Source organism: Achroia grisella, unplaced genomic scaffold, assembly GCF_030625045.1.
Source record: "Achroia grisella isolate CSIRO2021 unplaced genomic scaffold, CSIRO_AGI_Agris_v1 utg3288, whole genome shotgun sequence".
Lineage (NCBI taxonomy): Eukaryota > Metazoa > Arthropoda > Insecta > Lepidoptera > Pyralidae > Achroia > Achroia grisella.
Genome location: NW_026712800.1, coordinates 698,650 through 717,855, shown reverse-complemented (window position 1 = coordinate 717,855; position 19,206 = coordinate 698,650). Strand labels below are relative to the sequence as shown.

The following is a 19,206-nucleotide window of genomic DNA, read 5'->3' as shown; positions in this document are numbered from 1 at the left end:
AGGTAAAATATTTGAAACAAAGTATTACAAATATTACAAAGCCACAAGACGGGTATTGCATCCGCGCCATTTTTCCTGTAGTTTTTTATGTTCTTCATATTGTTGTTCGCTAACATGCTTCACAGCTGAAGCTGAAGATGACTGTGAAGGAATAAAAAAAATGGGATTAATTAAATACGTTATAATATTATTCACTGTCTTAAAATAATTATTATAATATAATAGTGCACTCAAAAACAACAAATTTTTTTCATAATCTAGGTATATAAATATATATCATTATAAGTTACGATAGAAAACATCGAGCGACTTCTTAAGCCTTTACTCCGTTTTTAAATTTCAGAATAAAAATAATAAATCTAAGCAATGACAGTATTTGGTCCCAAATTACGACTTGTTTTATGCATACTAGAGAGCTGATTGATATACACAGCACGGATGCAAGAGGAAAATATAAAAACAGATTTCCTCACCTTGATCTTCCTCGGATCTAAATTCGCACCTAAGGATTGTACACCTTTAGCTAATTTTGATAGCGGCGAGAGTACCATCTCCCTAGTAGCACTGGATACTGGACTGGCAATATTTTTAAGCTGCTTGAGCGCTGACTCACTGTGTGATTGTGCTATATTTAGCGTAATCTCGTGCTGTGAATTCGAACGTGTATGGAAACTTGCGCCTTCAGTTGCGATGGTTTGATTCTCTTCATAGTTCACATCGTTGGAGCTATGTGATAGTTTCTGAGACAGTAATAGAGAGCTGGGCGGTAGTGGCTTTGTACTTTCGCCTTCAACTTGTATTTCAGGCGTTCTCAACACCTCTAATTCCATGTCGAAGGGATTTATTTTGTTCATCTGATTCGGAGTTTTTAACGACTGTTTTTCTATGTTCATAGGCAATTGTCTAGGCACAAATTCTACTTTCTCGTGTTCTATTTTTGACGAATACAGTGGGTTTTCTATTAAATCGCAGTCGTTGTCGGTCTCACTCTTCTGTCCCGTTTTACCAATGTAGTGCTGTGTGTTTTCGAAATTGTCTAAAGTGGGTTCGAAGATGTTAGTTCTATTTTCATCGTCTGATGAATAGTCAGAACTCAAGCCATCAGACAGGCTGCCCTTTTTTTTATCGGGTTTGTTTTGTCCTAAAGTGAAGATCTTCTTGGTGCGGGAGGCGCTCTGGTCGAATTTTAATTGGAGGCTGGGTCGTGCTCGGGCGTTTAGTGAGTGGCTCAGCTTGTTGAGTTTGCTGAACTGTTCCGTCATGTTGTTGAGGGCTTTTGATCCTGATAATTTATAACATTCATTTAAACACAGAAATTTTAATATTTATAATAAACATTACATTAAAAACAGGAATTATAGAACGGAGGAGGAAAAATAGTATGAGAGTCAAGAAGTTTATTGATTATATTTAGTTGTTTTGTCAGCGCAGAAATTTAGTTTCCCGTTCTTATATAAATTATTGGATTTCTATATGCTATAGTCGTTTTTTTATGGGTGAATCTTTATCTCATGATTCGCGAAACCAATTTTGTTAAAGGGTACCATCATTTTTAGGTTAATATCTTACCACGTTTAGGCATATTCTTGTGATGATATTATAAACAAGCAGATAAATAATTAAAACAGATAATCTACGATAATGTCTATTATCTTACCTGTAATCTACGAAAATTTGATATCATTTACTAGCATGTCAGAGTTCAATTACATTTTAAAACTCATTTAATACAGACGAAGTCAAGTTTACAAGAAATGCTATCTAAGAGTGATACAGTGCATCGCACTAACTAACAGGAATGAACCGACACTCCGTCGCATGCACACCCTTGGCCAGCAACACTATTTGATCAAGGACTGCACTGGTTCCAGTTGGTTGGCGTTGCTGTACGTCTAGGAATGGACGGAGACAGGATAGGAATTAAGGCTTAATAAAGGATTGGAATAATTTAATAGTAGTATAATTTATATTAATTAGTTTATTATATGATATTGTTGGTAGAATTAGAAAACTTATATGGCTAATTCAAATAAAATATGGGAAAGGGTCACAAAATTTCTAGAAGTATAAAGGGAACAGCGCTGGTTTCTCACAGTGTAACATAGTGTAATTAATAAGTGTTCAGCAGTTTTTGCGCGAATGCGCGACAGACAGACAGGTAGAGTTACTTTCGCATTTATAATGTTAGTGAGGATTATGTACTGTATTGTATGTAGTAGCATAATTTTTGTGATGTAACGTACCAACGCTGCGTATGTCCGCCACGAGTTGCGTCTCGCTGACGTTCCGGGTGAGTGATGGCAGCCGCGACACGTCCACGTAGAGAGACGACCGTGCACCCGCACCAGCAGCGCCCGGTTGTGGCTGACATATGACATAGCAAAACAAGAAACATGATATAAAAAAATGTAGTTGTGGTTCTTGCCAGTTCTTCTCAATTGAATCTGTATACCGTAATCTCGGTAAATCGGTAGGGAAAAAATATTAATACAAAAAATGTTGATATGGCGTTTATACGGTCCTGCATGAATAATTGATTTTTTATTTGATTTGGTTAATAATAATATATCGCCACAACTGTTATTCCAGATGGGGTAGACAGAGGATTTTTTTAAAGACTGACAATGTAATGCTTTTTATAGTTGATAATGGTATGATGCTGTAGTGTATAGTGTACATATATAATTAATAATCCACAGTAATAAATGCATCTATATCCGAAATCTTTGTGATATCATCTACCCTCACAAAGTGGAGAATGATAAAATGAGCATTAAGACAACTAAACTATTAGGTCGGACATATATTTGTTAACAATTAATAATTAGTCTATATACTAACAATCCCCCTCCCACAGAAATGGAATATCGTTCCCATCTGCACTTACAAAATTACATATTAAAGAACACTTTGAGAGTCATGTGTCGCCTATACCCTTAATATTACTCTCTCTAAAATACAGTTTACACCAGAAACCTCTTTCCCAGAAATTGATTACGAGTACAGTGGGCTAATTATCTAACTTCGTTCTCAACGATTTGCGTATGTAACGTAGTGAAAATGACGTCATCTGTCAATAATGCGATTATATTGACGCCAGTTGACGAAATCAAAATTGCAACGTAAACGCATTACATATTATAAAAATTATTTAATCGAATCTCGATTTAGTAACCTTTTGCAACGTCACGTAATCGCTATTTTGCCGAAATGACAGCGTGGAATTGAAACTTTTTTACATTATGAGAAACAATTTAGAAGGTTTTCTTTTGGTTCAATCTTTAAAATATCAGCATTAGCAGCATTATTTATCTTGTTTTGGTAATTTTCAGTATTACATATATTTTTATTATATTAAACATTACATAGAAAGTCGTGAAAAGGTTTTAAATTTATTAAAATGAGAAAATTGTCACGACTCACAACATGACATCAGTGTTGCCAATTCGATATTTTATTTTCGTCCCAAATCACATAGAATGTTGTACTAACTAGAGTAAATGTTTAATATAAAATTAGGGTTGATTATGATATTAATATAATTAAAAAACTATTTCAATGAATATGGTGCTCTGCGAACGGAATACAACGTTTATGATGCTCTGTGATTTGTTTAAAGTAAATAAATTTATTTGTTTAAAGTTTTTACAATTATGTACAAATTTAAAAAGATGTGCCCATATCATTCTAAATTTATATGGATACCTCTGTACTTACATAGGTATCTATAGCAGAAAAGAATATTTAATTTGTAGGTTAGATTAATATTATTAATGATTATAAATAGTTTGTATAAAATATGCTTTTATATTCAAAATTATTAACCTTATTTTATCATTAGAATAGAATAGACTTTCTTTATTTTATTTTATTAAATGTCTATTAATAAAATTAAAATAAAAGAACAAGTGAACGCTGCAGTATATTTTGTAATTTTTGAACGCAATAAAAATTGTTTCAAATCAACAAACTAGTGTATTAACCCAATAATTTAAAATGTATCCCTCTAAAGGTATAAGCTATCTAATGTACTGACTTTTTAAATTGGTCGGATTAACAATATTCCGCTGCAACTTCATAGTAGTGTTTTATCGATAGAAATGATTTATGTTGCGGTCATTCGACCTTACTTGATCGCATTTTTTAAATCGAAATGATTTTATATTGCATCACAATTTCAACAGAAACAATTTCATATCGTGTTACATAATTAGCCCACAGGTATCCACGCAGATGACAATGTACACATAATGGATCAAATCATTCAGCTATTATAAAGGCTAAGTAGTATTAGATATTAATAAAATACATACCTTTGACTTCTTGCGTTCCAACTTGACACCGTCATGGAACGGTATTTTGACAACTAAACTACATCACGCGCCATACTATTGATTCACATATCGAATGCAGCGATTCTGTTCAATAAAAATATAACAATTCACTTTTTTGCCATTCGGAAATTATGAGGGCATATACAAAGCAATATGTATAGAGGGCATATAAAAATGAAATTAGAGGATAAAATTCTGTAAATACGTGTATATTGCGGGCGTATCAATCTACGCCCGCAATATACACGTATACTGATAAAGTGCTTTTGTTACATTTGTAACATTTTCAATGTTTTACAGACTTACGGGAAAGAGAAAATATCTATCATATTATTACTTAGTCATAATTAAAATAAAATATTCACATATATTTTTTTAACAAAAGCTAATCTCATAAAATCTTTTTATCATATGTCATAACTTTATAATGCCTTATTTTTGCGTATGGTAAAGTAATTCATTACAGAAATACAAGTAATATTTGTGTATTTATAAATACTACAGTAGAAACAATTATAAAATAAAAATATATTACCAATCATCTCGTCCTTGGTGTTGATGACGACAGCCATATTGTTAAAGAAACGCAGAGACGTGGATCGGAACATGTGGAAGTAGCCTGCCTCGCCATTATACGTGTAGTTGACGCGTATACAGAACACCGGTTCAGTACTGCTCTTGCGGCCTACACCGAAGATCTGCAAAATATGACTTCACTTAATAACCAATAAGATTCCATAATTATAATAATAAGCCTGGACAATTCATACAGCGCCATCTAGTCTCAAGCTAAACAGAACTTATCTTATGGCTACTAGACAACTGATGCAAATACATAGATATTTCATTTTATAAATTATGTACAAAATAAACATACATAGTAGTACATACATAAATTACAACATAAAATATCTATGTACTTAGACCAACCGGAACACCCTCAAACCGATACAAACAATCATACTCATGAATACAAAAGTTTGTTCCGAGCGAAAAATAGAACCCGAGGCCGTATAATATCTTCTAATAGCAATTAAACCATATGCAATTATTATCAATACTGTCAGGGGTTAAAGAATTATATAACTTGTGTTGTACTTAAAAAGGACAACACATAAAATTCTACCTTAGTTAATATATTTTAACTTAAATACATACATAACAATCATAAAAAACACCCAGTCTTACTGGTTGCCTCGCACGATGCAAACATTTTCATGACTGATTATGTATTTACAATTACAGTCATGAATTATTAAGTATTCTTTTTGGAATGGCAACCCTGGTCAGTACTGACCGTGGCATTGGTGTCATAGGTGCCGAGCTCAACAGCGGTGACGTCACGCAGTGGAACTCGTTGTACGCTGAGCAGCCGGTCCGATGTTTCATCATAGTCGGTGACGTAGTACGCCTCGCTCGTTAGCACGAGTACGCTGTCCATTTCCGTTTCTTGTGGATCTCCCGTACTGGGGTACGATCGTTAATTAAGTTAAATGTTAATTTTCGCAACTATTATTTTATTCATTAAATGATTAATATTGGACAAGTAAATTCGCACAATGTGAGCATACCTACAGAACGGTGAACCCGACTATCTATTAGGTGATTCTTCTATTATTGTGTTTGTAATTAACAGGACAAGGTTTGTATGAAAGAATCAGTTTACAGAATAGCGAAAAAAAAACAAGCTGAAGGGAAGATTTAGTATCATATTTATTATTAGCATATTTGTGCGAAATACGGTAATCAGATACAATAAAAATTAAAATATAACATGCTAAAATACTCACTGTGGATCAGCGTCGATAAGACCCCAAGAACCCAATACTGGCTCGGTGTCCACCAACAGTTTCTTGCAATCGTCGATTAGAGATTTTACGTGTTGCGCCATCGCTGCCGTATCGGGGACGGACTGATCCTATTCAACATAATAATCATTTAGAAAGCAAGGAACATATATATATACAAAATATGAAATTTTATAACATATATAAAAAATACAAAAAGCTGTGTTCATGTTACTTGATAAGTTGCTTATATTTAGTAAAGCAAAGGATATAACAATACACAATTCAGCAACAGCAACTGCGGTATAAAACAATTTTCCTTCAACCTAATTATATAAGAAAAGAATAAAAAAATATGATAAAATGAAGTGATGATGATTGTGATACACGTAGTTAGTCAATATGACACGTAGTGTGTTAATCGGGTTAGTAAGCTGATTTGTGTCACATTACAATTTTTTATCTGTAATTCTTAACTTGCTTTAGGTTGTAGCTGCTCGTCCTGACAATGTTATTAAGGAACTATGATATTTTATGGGATCAATCGTAAAGGATACACTAAGCTGCAAACCATTGATACCACTCATGAAAGTGAACAACTAAATTAAAGCAGCAAATTTAACAATTAAAAATATTTTTTTATAACTGTCATACAAAATGAGCGCTCATTTAATCAATTGAATTTGAAAATTCAAAATGTCTGTTCAAAAATTGAAAATTTGTGATAGTGAAAATAATGATATAAATTATGTATGTTACATGGGGGTGGGCCATATGAATTTTAGAAAAGCTAAGGTGGGGTATGCCACTAAACAGGGAGTGAAACACTGCGCTACTTCAAAGCTACTAGTAAGCAGAACATGCACGCACATTGAACATGAGAACCTTGACAGACGTGCACCGGGAGCAATCCGGGACGATCAGCTGTTCAGGAATGGAGCGCGACTCGCCGGTCATCACGTCTATGGCTACTTGACGAAGTGCATCTTTGAAAGTTGATAAATAATACCTGTAACAAAATTATCCTTACTTCCTTACTAATATTATAAATGCGAAAGTAACTCTGTCTGTCTGTCTGTCTGTCTCGCTTTCACGCCAAAACTACTGAACCGATTTAAATGAAATTTAGTACGCAGATAGTCTAGACGCCGAGGATGGACATAGGCTACTTTTTAATGCGAAAAAAGGGTTGTAAGGGGTTCAAAATGGAAATACAAGGTTATCTTTATGCGGTTGAATCCTTATTCGTCATATTTTCATTTCACTAGCTAACAACCAATCAACACATCGCGTGCGTTTGCGCCATTCGCCATCTTTTCATTTCACTAGCTAACAACCAATCAACACATCGCGTGCGTTTGCGCCAATAAGGTATCCATCACAGAGAACAAAACCACAGATAACATAATGTAAAACGAAAGATCTTGCCGGAAACATGACGTTGACGTTTAGTGAAAATATTGTTTTTGACACTTTTTTATGATAAAATCGTATATGGACAATTCATACGTGTGTATGTGTTTTTTCTTTAAACCTGAAATTGGCCGATTGCGAGACAAATTTGGCGATTTTTTTTATCAATTTGTTTTACGGCTCTGGATACAAGCCCAGTTTAGCCCAACTTAAAGTTTTACAATATAAATTACAAAAATTAAAGTCAATATCCAATGTTAAATAATAATAAATGTCAAATGTTGTTTCCCTGTTCTGAACAACTTAAAAAAAAACTATTAAGTTTTCTTTTTAAGTTGTTCAGTACAATCACAATTTCTTCAAATTTTATTATTTACATTTTGTAAAGAATGTTGTGGTGTGGCACTATCCGAAATTAAATTATTTACCCATTTTTGTAGGTTATACAGAAATAATGTGTGGGTGTTTATTTAAAAAGCATTAACACAAAATTAATAAAGTATAGGTATTAATATGGTTGTTGTATCAAAATAGAATTTTCTTATTTTTCACTAAAATAAAAACTAACTGTCTTTTTTATAAAATAAATGACCTTTTCATTATGCCATATATTATGGAACTATTTAAATTATTTAGCTGATTGTAAGAAACAAAATGTTGGTTTGTAGATTAATACTGTAAAATTATTATTTGTACGGAAACGATAAAAATATATTTTTGTGCTGCGACAAAAACTAATATTATAAATGTGAAAGTAACTCTGTCTGTCTGTCTCGCTTTCACGCCAAAACTACTAAACCGATTTGAATGAAATTTGGTATACAGATAGTCTAGACCCTGAGAACGGACATAGGCTACTTTTTAATGCGAAAAAAGGGTTGTAAGGGGTTAAAAGGGGGGATGAAAGATGGTATGGAAAAATCGTCATTTTTGAGACTGTTGATTAAATATAAATAAAAATGACATTCAATGTTTGTAAAAAATTACCCTTAAGGGGGTAAAATAAAATAGGGGATGCAAGTTTTTATGTAAATTCGTCATTTTTGAAGCTAGAAGCTTAAACTTATTGTTGAGACTGTTGATTAAATATAAATACATATGACATTCATTGTTTGTAAAAAAATTACCCTTAAGGGGGTAAAATAAAATAGGGGATGCAAGTTTTTATGTAAACAAGTCATTTTTGAAGCTAGAAGCTTGAATCTTATTGTTGAGACTGTTGATTAAATATAAATACATATGACATTCATTGTTTGTAAAAAAATTACCCTCAAGGGGGTGAAATAAAATAGGGGATGCAAGTTTTTATGTAAAATCGTCATTTTAGAAGCTAGAAGCTTGAAACTTATTTTTGAGGCTGTTGATTAAATATAAATACATATGACATTCATTGTTTGTAAAAAAATTACCCTCAAGGGGGTAAAATAAAATAGGGGATGCAAGTTTTTATGTAAACACGTCATTTTTGAAGCTAGAAACTTGATATATATATATTAAATATAAATACTTATGACATTCATTGTTTGTAAAAACATATATAAAAAAATAAAATAGGAGATGCAAGTTTTTATGTAAAATCGTCATTTTTGAAGCTAGAAGCTTGAAACTTATTTTTGAGGCTGTTGATTAAATATAAATAAATATGACATTCATTGTTTGTAAAAAAATTACCCTTAAGGGGGTAAAATAAAGTAGGGGATGATAGTTATTATGTAAATTCGTAATTTTTGAAACTAGAACGATGAAACTATTTTCATTGGTTCTTTTGGGGTAGATTTTTAAAAACCCCACTAATGTTATGACTGTGAAAGTAACTCTGTTTGTCTTTCTGTCAGTCTTACGCTCCAAAACAAAATAAAAATTTAAATGAAATTTGGTACACAGTTAGTTTACACCCGGACAAAGAATATAGGGTACTTTTGAATGTGAAAAAAGAATTGTAAGGGGGTTGCAATGGTAGGCTGTATGGAAGAATCGTCATTTTTTAAAACTAGAAGTTTGAGACTCATTTTTAGGCTGTTGTTTAAATATCAATAAATATGATATTCAATGTTTGTAAAATGTTTACTCTTAGGGAGAGGGGGGGTAGTAAAATAAAATAGAGAATGAAAGTTATTGTGGAAATTTGCTGTTTGTGTGGTTGTGGAAGCTAGAACGATTAAACTTTTTTCTTTGTCTTTTTAGGGTTAGTTTATTAAATACCTTACTGATATTATAAATGTGAAAGTAACTTTATCTGTTTGTCTCGCTTACACGCCAAAAATACTGAACCGATTTAAATTGAAATTTGAAACAGACATAGATAGACTAGATCCTGAGAAAGGACATAGGTTACTTTTTAATGTGAAAAAGGGTTGCAAGAGGATTAAAAGGGTAGATCCAAGGTTATATAGATGTATCGTCATATTTAAAGCTAGAAGTTTGAAATTTATTTTTTAGCCTATTGATTAAATATTTATTTTTACTTTTTATCATTTTTGAAGCTAAAACGATGAAACTTATTTATTTGACTTATATTGTGTTAATTGAGTTAAATATTTTTTCATTATTTACGCGGACGAAGTCGCGGGTACAGCTAGTAATCTATATATATAAATATAAAAATTGTACAGCTGTTTAACACGGCTTCTCGCTAAACCGTATGGCATATATTACTATATATTATACTGTAATAATAATACCCTAGTCGACAATTCACACAGCGTCATCTAGCCTCAAGCTAAACTGATTTTTTGTTATACTAGACAACTGATACAAGTACTTAGATAATTTTTTTTAGATGTATACACAGAATATATCCAGGCCAATATAAACAATTCTACACTCGAATATTTTTGTATCATGCGAGGAATTGAATCTGCAACCATCGGAAGTAAGGCAGTGTGTTAAACCGCTGGAACGCTAAGGCCGTTATATAACGGGTTGCGGAAGAGTAAATCCTAATATACATAATAATAACTTTTAACTTTAACTGCGCACAGGAAACAAATGTATAAAACAAAACAGAATGTTAGAAAGTGCATTACAAAAGGCGCTGGTATTATTATAATAAGCTATCATTTATGGACAACCTGGAATCAATTACATAATTTGTTTATTTTGAATTTCGTTATCAATAAATGCAATAACTCAATGAATATATATTTTAGAATAATATGTTATGATATAAGGGTAATGTAATGTAAATTTTTTTCTAAAATTAAATAAAAAGGAATAGAATTTGGCTTATGCCAAATTATATAATTACATTTGTTCAAATTTAGAAATAAATAATTATTTATCTAACGTCAAGTTATACTATAACTTTCAAAATAAAATAATATTTGCAAAACACATTTGAAGATGGCTTCACAGTTTAGTTGCAGGCCACAATGACAAACGAAACATGGTTAGAGAAACAGCACAACAATAATTGTAAATCTACTATATTTACATACACAACAAAACTGCGTAAAATTTTCATTTTTGCACATTTCAATAGATAACAATTTGCTGCACAAACCACGAAGGTGGATGTGCATATTCATATTTAGAAAGAATCTCCAAGATATTATGTATATGAATAACATTTTCTAAGAAATATGATTATGTAGTACGTAGTATTAGTAGGTAAATGCTGTAATCATTGAAAATAATTAATATTTTTGAATATTTGTTAATAATGTTACATTTATGCGTATGTTTTAAAATATGTTCAACTCCTAGCACGATTAATTTAAACGGTCATTCAGGAATACGGAATATTGTAAACTTCTAAATTATTTTAAAAAGTCTTCAACTTTTATAACAATAGTTATAAATTAACCATTGTAACATTTCTTGAAAAACGGAAGACACATTATGCAAAGCACTATTGTCTATAGACATAGGACACAATAATCACAGAAGACAAATTTAACTAGTGTTACGGAGAGGAGGTCGAAGCAAACAATAAGAGACAGATTGATTTATTAGTGCAATTAGTTCTATCGTCCAATATAAACTGACCTCCCCAATCCGTATGCAATCTCTGCAGACAGCAGTTCATTGGTCAGCGGATGTCCAAAGTAACTTGGCATCAATTCTAATTTTGGTCTCTCCGTATCCAAATTCTCATACAAAATCATTGAAGTTGTTTTGACGTCTCGCCAAAGGTTGTCATGTTCTTCAATGGTTGCCATATTGATAGGCTGTCCAAGCGCAATGTCTATGGCACATTGTGTCATGGCGTCACAAAAATGGTGGATGATGAATCTGGTGGGGAAAAAATGCCATATATTTGTGGCCCTATCAGAGATCGGAAAACGGATATATTTTTACCTGTTAGCCGATGCGACACCGTCTTTCATCATGCCGGTGAATTTTCTTTCGCCAGTCCTCGTATAGTCGCCCTGTATTGAACATCTGTAGATTTAGTTTTGGTAATCCATTGTTTATATATATGGCATTTGACATGTTAGTAGATTAGTATCTAAAGCTTTAATCTTTAATGCATTAATTAGTATGAAGAGATTAATCAAAAACATTGCAACACATAAGGTTAATAACAGTGTTATTCGCCACTCAATAGGATAGAATAGAATAGAAAATAATTTATTCAAATAAACTTACACTGAAACACTTTTGAATAGTCATCACATTTTTTTAATCTACCGCTCATCCGGAAAGCTGTATCATCACAAGAAGAACGTGCTAGAAACTTGCGTGTTGCTCTTTTAAATAATTATATTGTTACTTTACATTGAAGTTAAGTTTAAGTTGATGTGTGTGAATTAAAAGTTGTGTCAATTGCATTGTTAAAATAATTTTAAATTGATATTGCGAGTAACTAGAGGGTGAAAATAGAATCAGTGGTAGAGGAGTTTGATTATTTAAGGAATTAAAATCCGTGATAAAGACAGGAGTTATAGGAAGAACTACTGGATAGGGAAAGGAAGGAGCAAATACCTTAAGTGCCTTGGTCCCGGCATACTGTCGCGACACCAGGTCTCCGCTGTCTGCCCACATGGCGAGGAAGGCGCTCCGCAGTGGAGGTGGTAAACCACAGCCAGGAGCACCCAGCCCTAACCGGCATAGTTGCAGCTCTAACACATATTTCGCTATCGCCGTCTGTAGACACCACCGATAGATACTCTTGAAATTTGACCGAGATAAATTTTGTACAAAAGCATTAGCGTCGTCACTTCTGTTTTAACTATTTTAGCCACCAAGCAGCTACCTTTATAAGCTGAGTTTCGATTAAAAGATGAGATATGGAAGTAGAATTACCGATTACTGAGGCATACTATCTAAGTCCTCCAGTAAAGCAAAGCATAAGAGGTACCACGGGTTTTAAATGATTATGGAATGTTCGTGTTATTATAAATAAAGTGGTGTGGTAAACCGCTAGACCACCGAGGCCATAATATACACAATCAATATGCAGTAGCATTGGAATTGGTTAAAATAGGGATGATATGGAAATAAAACCGGACGGGCCTTATCATTGCCATACAATTTATACACAGATATTATTTTTATACAACAATATATATAAAAGCTTGACAAAGAGACCTAGAATAATACCTGTACAACATTGGTTCTATCCAGGCAATCAATGCAATTTACACGGAAGACGCCGTTCTGCGCGCATATGAGACCGCGGTCGTCACGCCAACAGAAGCGCATGTCGCCGATTATATCTGCGATAGCATTTATAAGAATACTGACGTTTTCGTAATGCATGCCACGGCTGGAACAAGACAAAACAGGTGTAACCAAAACAGCAGGTGTAAACAAAAAGGTGAGGTAACTGGAAATGACTGATAATGACAGGTAATGACTGGAATATGATAGGACATATTAGAAAGATAGATGGTTATTTAAATATTGATCATATTTTTGTTTCATTGTTCGGGAGACATGCAAATAATATTTTTATGTTACAGATTACAAAATGACATAGATTACAATTTTTTTAAAATATGGCAATATTTATGTCTCAGGAATCCAATGTATGTCAACACTGCTTTTCGTTATCATTGGCTACATTTTCCACAATGGGAATTGTCAATTTGTTTTATTTCAATTATATAAAACTAACACGAAAAAAATATGAAAGTAGTCCAAAAATCTACTGTGGTTACAAAATTCAAAAATCTATAGTTACAAAATTTTCAGTAGTTTTCTATCATGCATGATAATGGAATAGTGCAACCACCTAACAGTATATGCTGTAATGAATGATGAAGCTTGTGACAAATTCTCCAGGAATCAACACTGATGATTTTCAGGAGGACCATGGGTTTAAACGTGATAAGGTTATTATTAGTTTATTACCTTAATATGTTTGACCTCTACATTGTCTTCCTTGAAGCCCCCAGGAGGCTTATTGATAGGAATATTGATGATATTGCTAGCAATGAGGCTCCCATTTCTAACACCTCCCGCCCCCATTCAATCTGCCTCTTCATAATATAAAAGAAACTCACCAATACTCATGAAAGTCGAATGTGGCGTATATAATATCGGGACTATTTAACTTAAGTACGTGGTTGCCGTACGCCTCCCATATGATGCGCTCTCGACCTTGCTGCTCTACGAGATTCACTATACACACTTGTTTGTATGTATTCAGTTCTTGATCGAAGTGTTTTTTGAAAGCAGTATGTGATTCTTCTTCACCTATTTATAAAATAGAATTATTCTAAAGTGTGTGTTTACTTTAAATTTTCAATAAACATAACATGTCAGTTAGTTAAATTTCGAGATTTGTTCATAAAAAAGACAATGGTAGGGTAGGTAATGACACCCTACCATTTTTCACTAGGATGATGACATTATGTACTAATTATTTTTTTACAAAAAAATTCCCCGCTTGACTTGAAACAAACTTGACTAACCACTTGTGTTAGAAGCTCCCATATATAGAAATGCTTTTAAATTGTTTGATGAATCTGAATAATATTATAAACGATATTTTTATAAAGATGGATTGATGTAAATTGGGTCAGAGAAAGAGCACTAACATATTGTACGTACTTCTATCAAGACGAGGTGGTGGTCTAAATTTGTAATCTGGCTGACTCCAGAAAATGGGAACCGATCCCCGAATCTGTAATAAAAGAATCTTTTTTATATGTGTAACCTACATACAGATATCAAAATTCTGCAGCATGGGTATGCAGGCTATAGCTAGGTATTGCTAATATACTAAATAAGAAAATTATTATAGAAACTTTTTTTTCATAATACAGTTATATCATATCGATTATCTGCATACAGACTGTTTGAAGCTGATTTGTTGTCTACAGCTATCTAACTGCAGTAACATTGAAACTCCGTTCAGAAGCTAATAAGCCTTCTTGTATATGTATATGTATATATATATATATATATATATATATATATATATATATATATATATATATATATATATATATATATATATATACATATACATATATATATATTGACGTATATTTTTAAAGATGACCGAGAGATGTTGTACCGAGTATTTGAGCTCAGTACAGCATAATCAAAGCTTATTGTTAAGGACTCGTTATCACTTTTATCGTCACCTGTAGATGGGTATTTTGAATAAGACATAAAATATATAATATGCTCATTTATTTTAATTTGTAGAAATGTGAATAATCAATGTCTTACAGTGATGGATGAAATATGGTGCGAGTTTTCTTTTAATGGCTAATAATACACCAGTGAAGGAGCATGAATCGTGACAAATTGACCAAGAATTAAGCAAGATGATTTGCTGATGGGCCCACGTGTAGGGTGATCTGACCAACATGTCCATTATCCATGGGATCGCTAGTTCCCATTACTAAAAATCCTTTCCCCTCTAATAAGGTGCGGCTGTATTGTAATAAATTGCTAGCATTAATAATAATAGACCATGTGAAGGACACATTCGAAATTTAGTAATTAGTTAATTGTAGGTCAGACTAAATATACATGTAGCGTGGCCGTTCAGGGAACCATCAGTGCATGACGTTACTCAACATTTTATTATATTTTACAATATATCTTTGTCTCAATGTAACTTTCACTAAATATCACAATGAGTGATTTCGACTCATTGTGATCTTCAGTACATTTTTAATTTTATTTTTAATTTTAATTCAATACTAATTCTAATCTTTAATCTACAACTGCAGTATGACGTTGATGATGATTCTTGAAATAATGTATTGATTTCACATAAAAAAAAATAAAACTGAATATTAAAAACTAATTATACACTATATATTTTTTTATTTACTATCTTTATATACAAGGAGTTAATCCGATGATCCCTTTAACTTTTTTCTTACTAAATTCAATATTTGTTATGTTTAGTCTTACCTGAATGAAAGAAGCTCTATGTACACTATCAGAGCATATTATGGACACAATTTGCTCTGTTTCCACATAATTTGCCACTTTTCCTTCCGGCTCGATACCACGACGATTGTATCTGAAACAAATATTTTATCATTTTACATTTTAGAAACTTATTACAAATCCGTCTAGTATTTCTAAATTAGCCATAGTGTGGCTATGTTTTTTTTTCAAGGGTATTATATACTAATATTATAAATGCGACAGTGTGGCTGTCTGTTTGTTACATATTAACATTCCAGATCTCAAAGATATTTACATGATGATAGAGTATATCACAAGAGCGGATATAGGCTACTGTGGCAGTTAATTTTCGATTACTCCTGTATTTTATGTTTCAGCGGGTGCCATTTGTGGTTAACACAAGAAAATTCGAATTTAACTATTACCAGTAAAATAGATCATGTAATTAAGGCACCATAAGATATTTATGCTTATGTACAAAGTTGCTTTTTATGTGAATACTGGATGACAAAATTCATTTCAACAGGGGTGAGTCCTAGAGTCCTAGGTATTACTAGCATTTAGTAATCTACATTTATAGATATCTTATCAAATATTATTCTTCATATAACAAAAGTATAAGTATAAGTACTAAGCTTATAGTTTTTCAGATAAACCATATCTGCTTGCTTCACTAAAATAATCAGATGTTGCTCAATTGTATGACATGAACATGAACACAAAAATGTCCTATATCACACTGTACTCATATCAAGGTTTTCTCTAGAAACTGTAGTATGAAGCTTTGGAAGATATTAAGGTTTCTTAAGGGTCAGCACACATTTAACACCTCTGATGGTTCAGGCATCCATAGGGTGTATTGTTCACCAATAGATGCACTAATTCAAATTCAAATTCAAATTTCATTTATTCATGTAGGACATTTTAGCCGCTTATGAACGTCAAATTTTTACATTATAATTTTATTTTTTTTCCTACCGTGGTTCATAGATCCAATTGAGAAGAACTGGCAAGAAACTCAATTGAATTACTTTTTTTTTAAAGCCAGTTTATTTACAATGTGACATGAAATGAAACATAACATTAAATGAAAATTCAGTGCATCAACTTTGCCATGCACACATCATTGTAATCGTTTATAAAAAGTGAATATGATTTAACAGATGTTTTGAATTTATTTAAGAATTCAACATACCCTTTGGTATCTTATTGTAAATTTTTATACCTATTCCCATAAAAGACCTATTAACTTTTAAACGATATAATTAAAGTTTGTCTTTAAATCTTGTATTAATATTATGAATATTGCTGTTTTTTGAAAATAAGTCAAGATTTTTATGAACATATTTTTATATACATCAGCTTGCACCAGTACAGGTGGTACTGGTGCAAGCTGATGTATCATTTACAACATACATCCGTGCACTGGAAAATAAGATTCAGGGAAATTCACAACAAATTAATTTTAAAGAAAGGGAACTGCATGGAGGTTAAGCTGACAAGGTCCATTAACTACATTGAGGTCACTAGTTTCCATTAATAATAATCAGCTCTAATCTTCAAATACTTACCTAGTGCCTGCTTGATATCTTGATCGCCTGGATATCAGGCCTAATGTGAAGGTCTCATCACATGAATTGCTATTGGACAGTGATTCTGTATTTAATGGGTTGATATCTGCTGGCTCTACTGCTATTTGAGATAGATGAACATAGCCTTGAATGATGGGAAGTACCCACTCATCACAATCTGGACTCTGAAAAAGTCTCCTTTAATGTATTGCATTCACTAAAAATTAATCAAAAAGATATGTGTTTCTAATGAATAATGGAAATAAAGAAAAACAACAACTTATAGGTAGATCTCAATGTATACTGCAACATTTGTTTAAAATTGTATTCACTGTTATACTCACTCCCAAATTAATTATATCCTTAAGCATGTATTTATTCCAGAAAAATCTATCATCCACATGTTTCCACCACCTTGTTATATCCATAACAGGTTTACTGTTCTCCTCTGATTCTAACATCTTCTCTATTTCATATTGTCGTTGTAGACTGTTTGTTATGTCAAGGGTGCGTGAATAATAGAAACTATCTGAGTCATCAAATATTTTATGAAGTTCATCAGTTAGTCTCTTCTCAAAGCGCTCAGCTAGTTTGGGATCCCTTTGTTTCTTGACAGTTTGTTTCACCTATATTAAATTCAAACTTCTTTAGAATAAGTCATATTTATTTTAATACAGATCTACATTATACTTTGCGATCCAAATTAGATTGATTATAGTTCCAAGTTTTTTATAATTGCTTGATACAATTATTCTAAATTTTAATGTGAAAATATAACAAAAGCCCTATATGCTAATATAAAATATATATTTATACCTGTGTTGCTGCTTGTTGTGTCGTGGTTTTGATTGTATTGCTAACATTTTTAACGGCTCCTACAGTTTTATTCAGAAATGCTGAGTTCTCAAAAAGTCGGCCACCCATTTTCTTGTTGATAGACCTTCCTGAATTACCAATTGAACTTGATGAACCATGCTTGGTACAAGCACACAGTTCTACTTCATGGTTCACAAGCCCCATGTTTAGGAAGCATATTGATTTTATTTTATAAACTGTATGGTGAAAATATAATTGACCTACTGGTACACTCTCCTTAATGATCATAAGTCGAGGTTCAAATATATTTGAGTGCTCCACTTTCCCTATTATTCCTTCTGTTATCCCTAAACATTCTATGTCCTCTATATCCGAGAGATCCCAAGCTAAAAAAGTAAAGAAATATTTAGATTAGTTTAATTTTATATTTATTACATGTAATATTATTTTATAACAATAATTAATAAAATAAATGTTGAAGGTTATTATTAACTAACATTTTAGACCCAAATCAGTACAATTAAAGTAGAGAAATTGCAAAATTCGTAATTTTAACTAATACGTACCTGATCTTACGGAAAAGGCTCCGGTTTGTCGATTCCACCAAAGACTTGACTCATTTCTAACAAATATGTAATATTGATCTGATCTAAACAATTCCATTTTGCTGTAATTTATTTCGCGTCCGTAAAATTTTTATTCAGATTCATAGTGATAAATTGTTTATTATTATTGTGATTTTCTTTCATGCATTTGACGTTTAAATAGGAAAGGAAGGAAGGGGTAGATAGGTAGATAGATAGTACAGAATGGTAGATGCGGTAGATGAGTGAATCACAGATGTGATTGACAGAGACTCATATAGATTAGGGAGTTGGGTAGAGAGAATGAATTGCCGAGTCTAACAATAAAGTAAAAATTTATTTGGTTGGTACACCTGTTTTCAATCATTTTGCGATTCTA

At 32.3% G+C, this 19,206-nt stretch overlaps 1 protein-coding gene across 1 annotated transcript; it reads right to left on the bottom strand.

The window, feature by feature from the left end:
• LOC131843731 (phosphatidylinositide phosphatase SAC2-like) lies at positions 1-19,020 on the bottom strand. The gene is given in 19 exon segments (XM_059192460.1): positions 1-141; positions 474-1,282; positions 2,244-2,364; positions 4,314-4,386; positions 4,388-4,418; positions 4,870-5,032; positions 5,632-5,800; positions 6,125-6,252; positions 6,992-7,130; positions 11,834-11,904; positions 12,461-12,622; positions 13,079-13,244; positions 13,984-14,176; positions 14,534-14,606; positions 15,857-15,968; positions 17,428-17,612; positions 17,772-18,053; positions 18,244-18,629; positions 18,810-19,020. Coding segments are annotated over 19 exon segments (3,468 nt in total). The 5' UTR covers positions 18,907-19,020; the 3' UTR covers positions 1-33.
• Between the last annotated feature and the right edge of the window lie 186 nt (positions 19,021-19,206).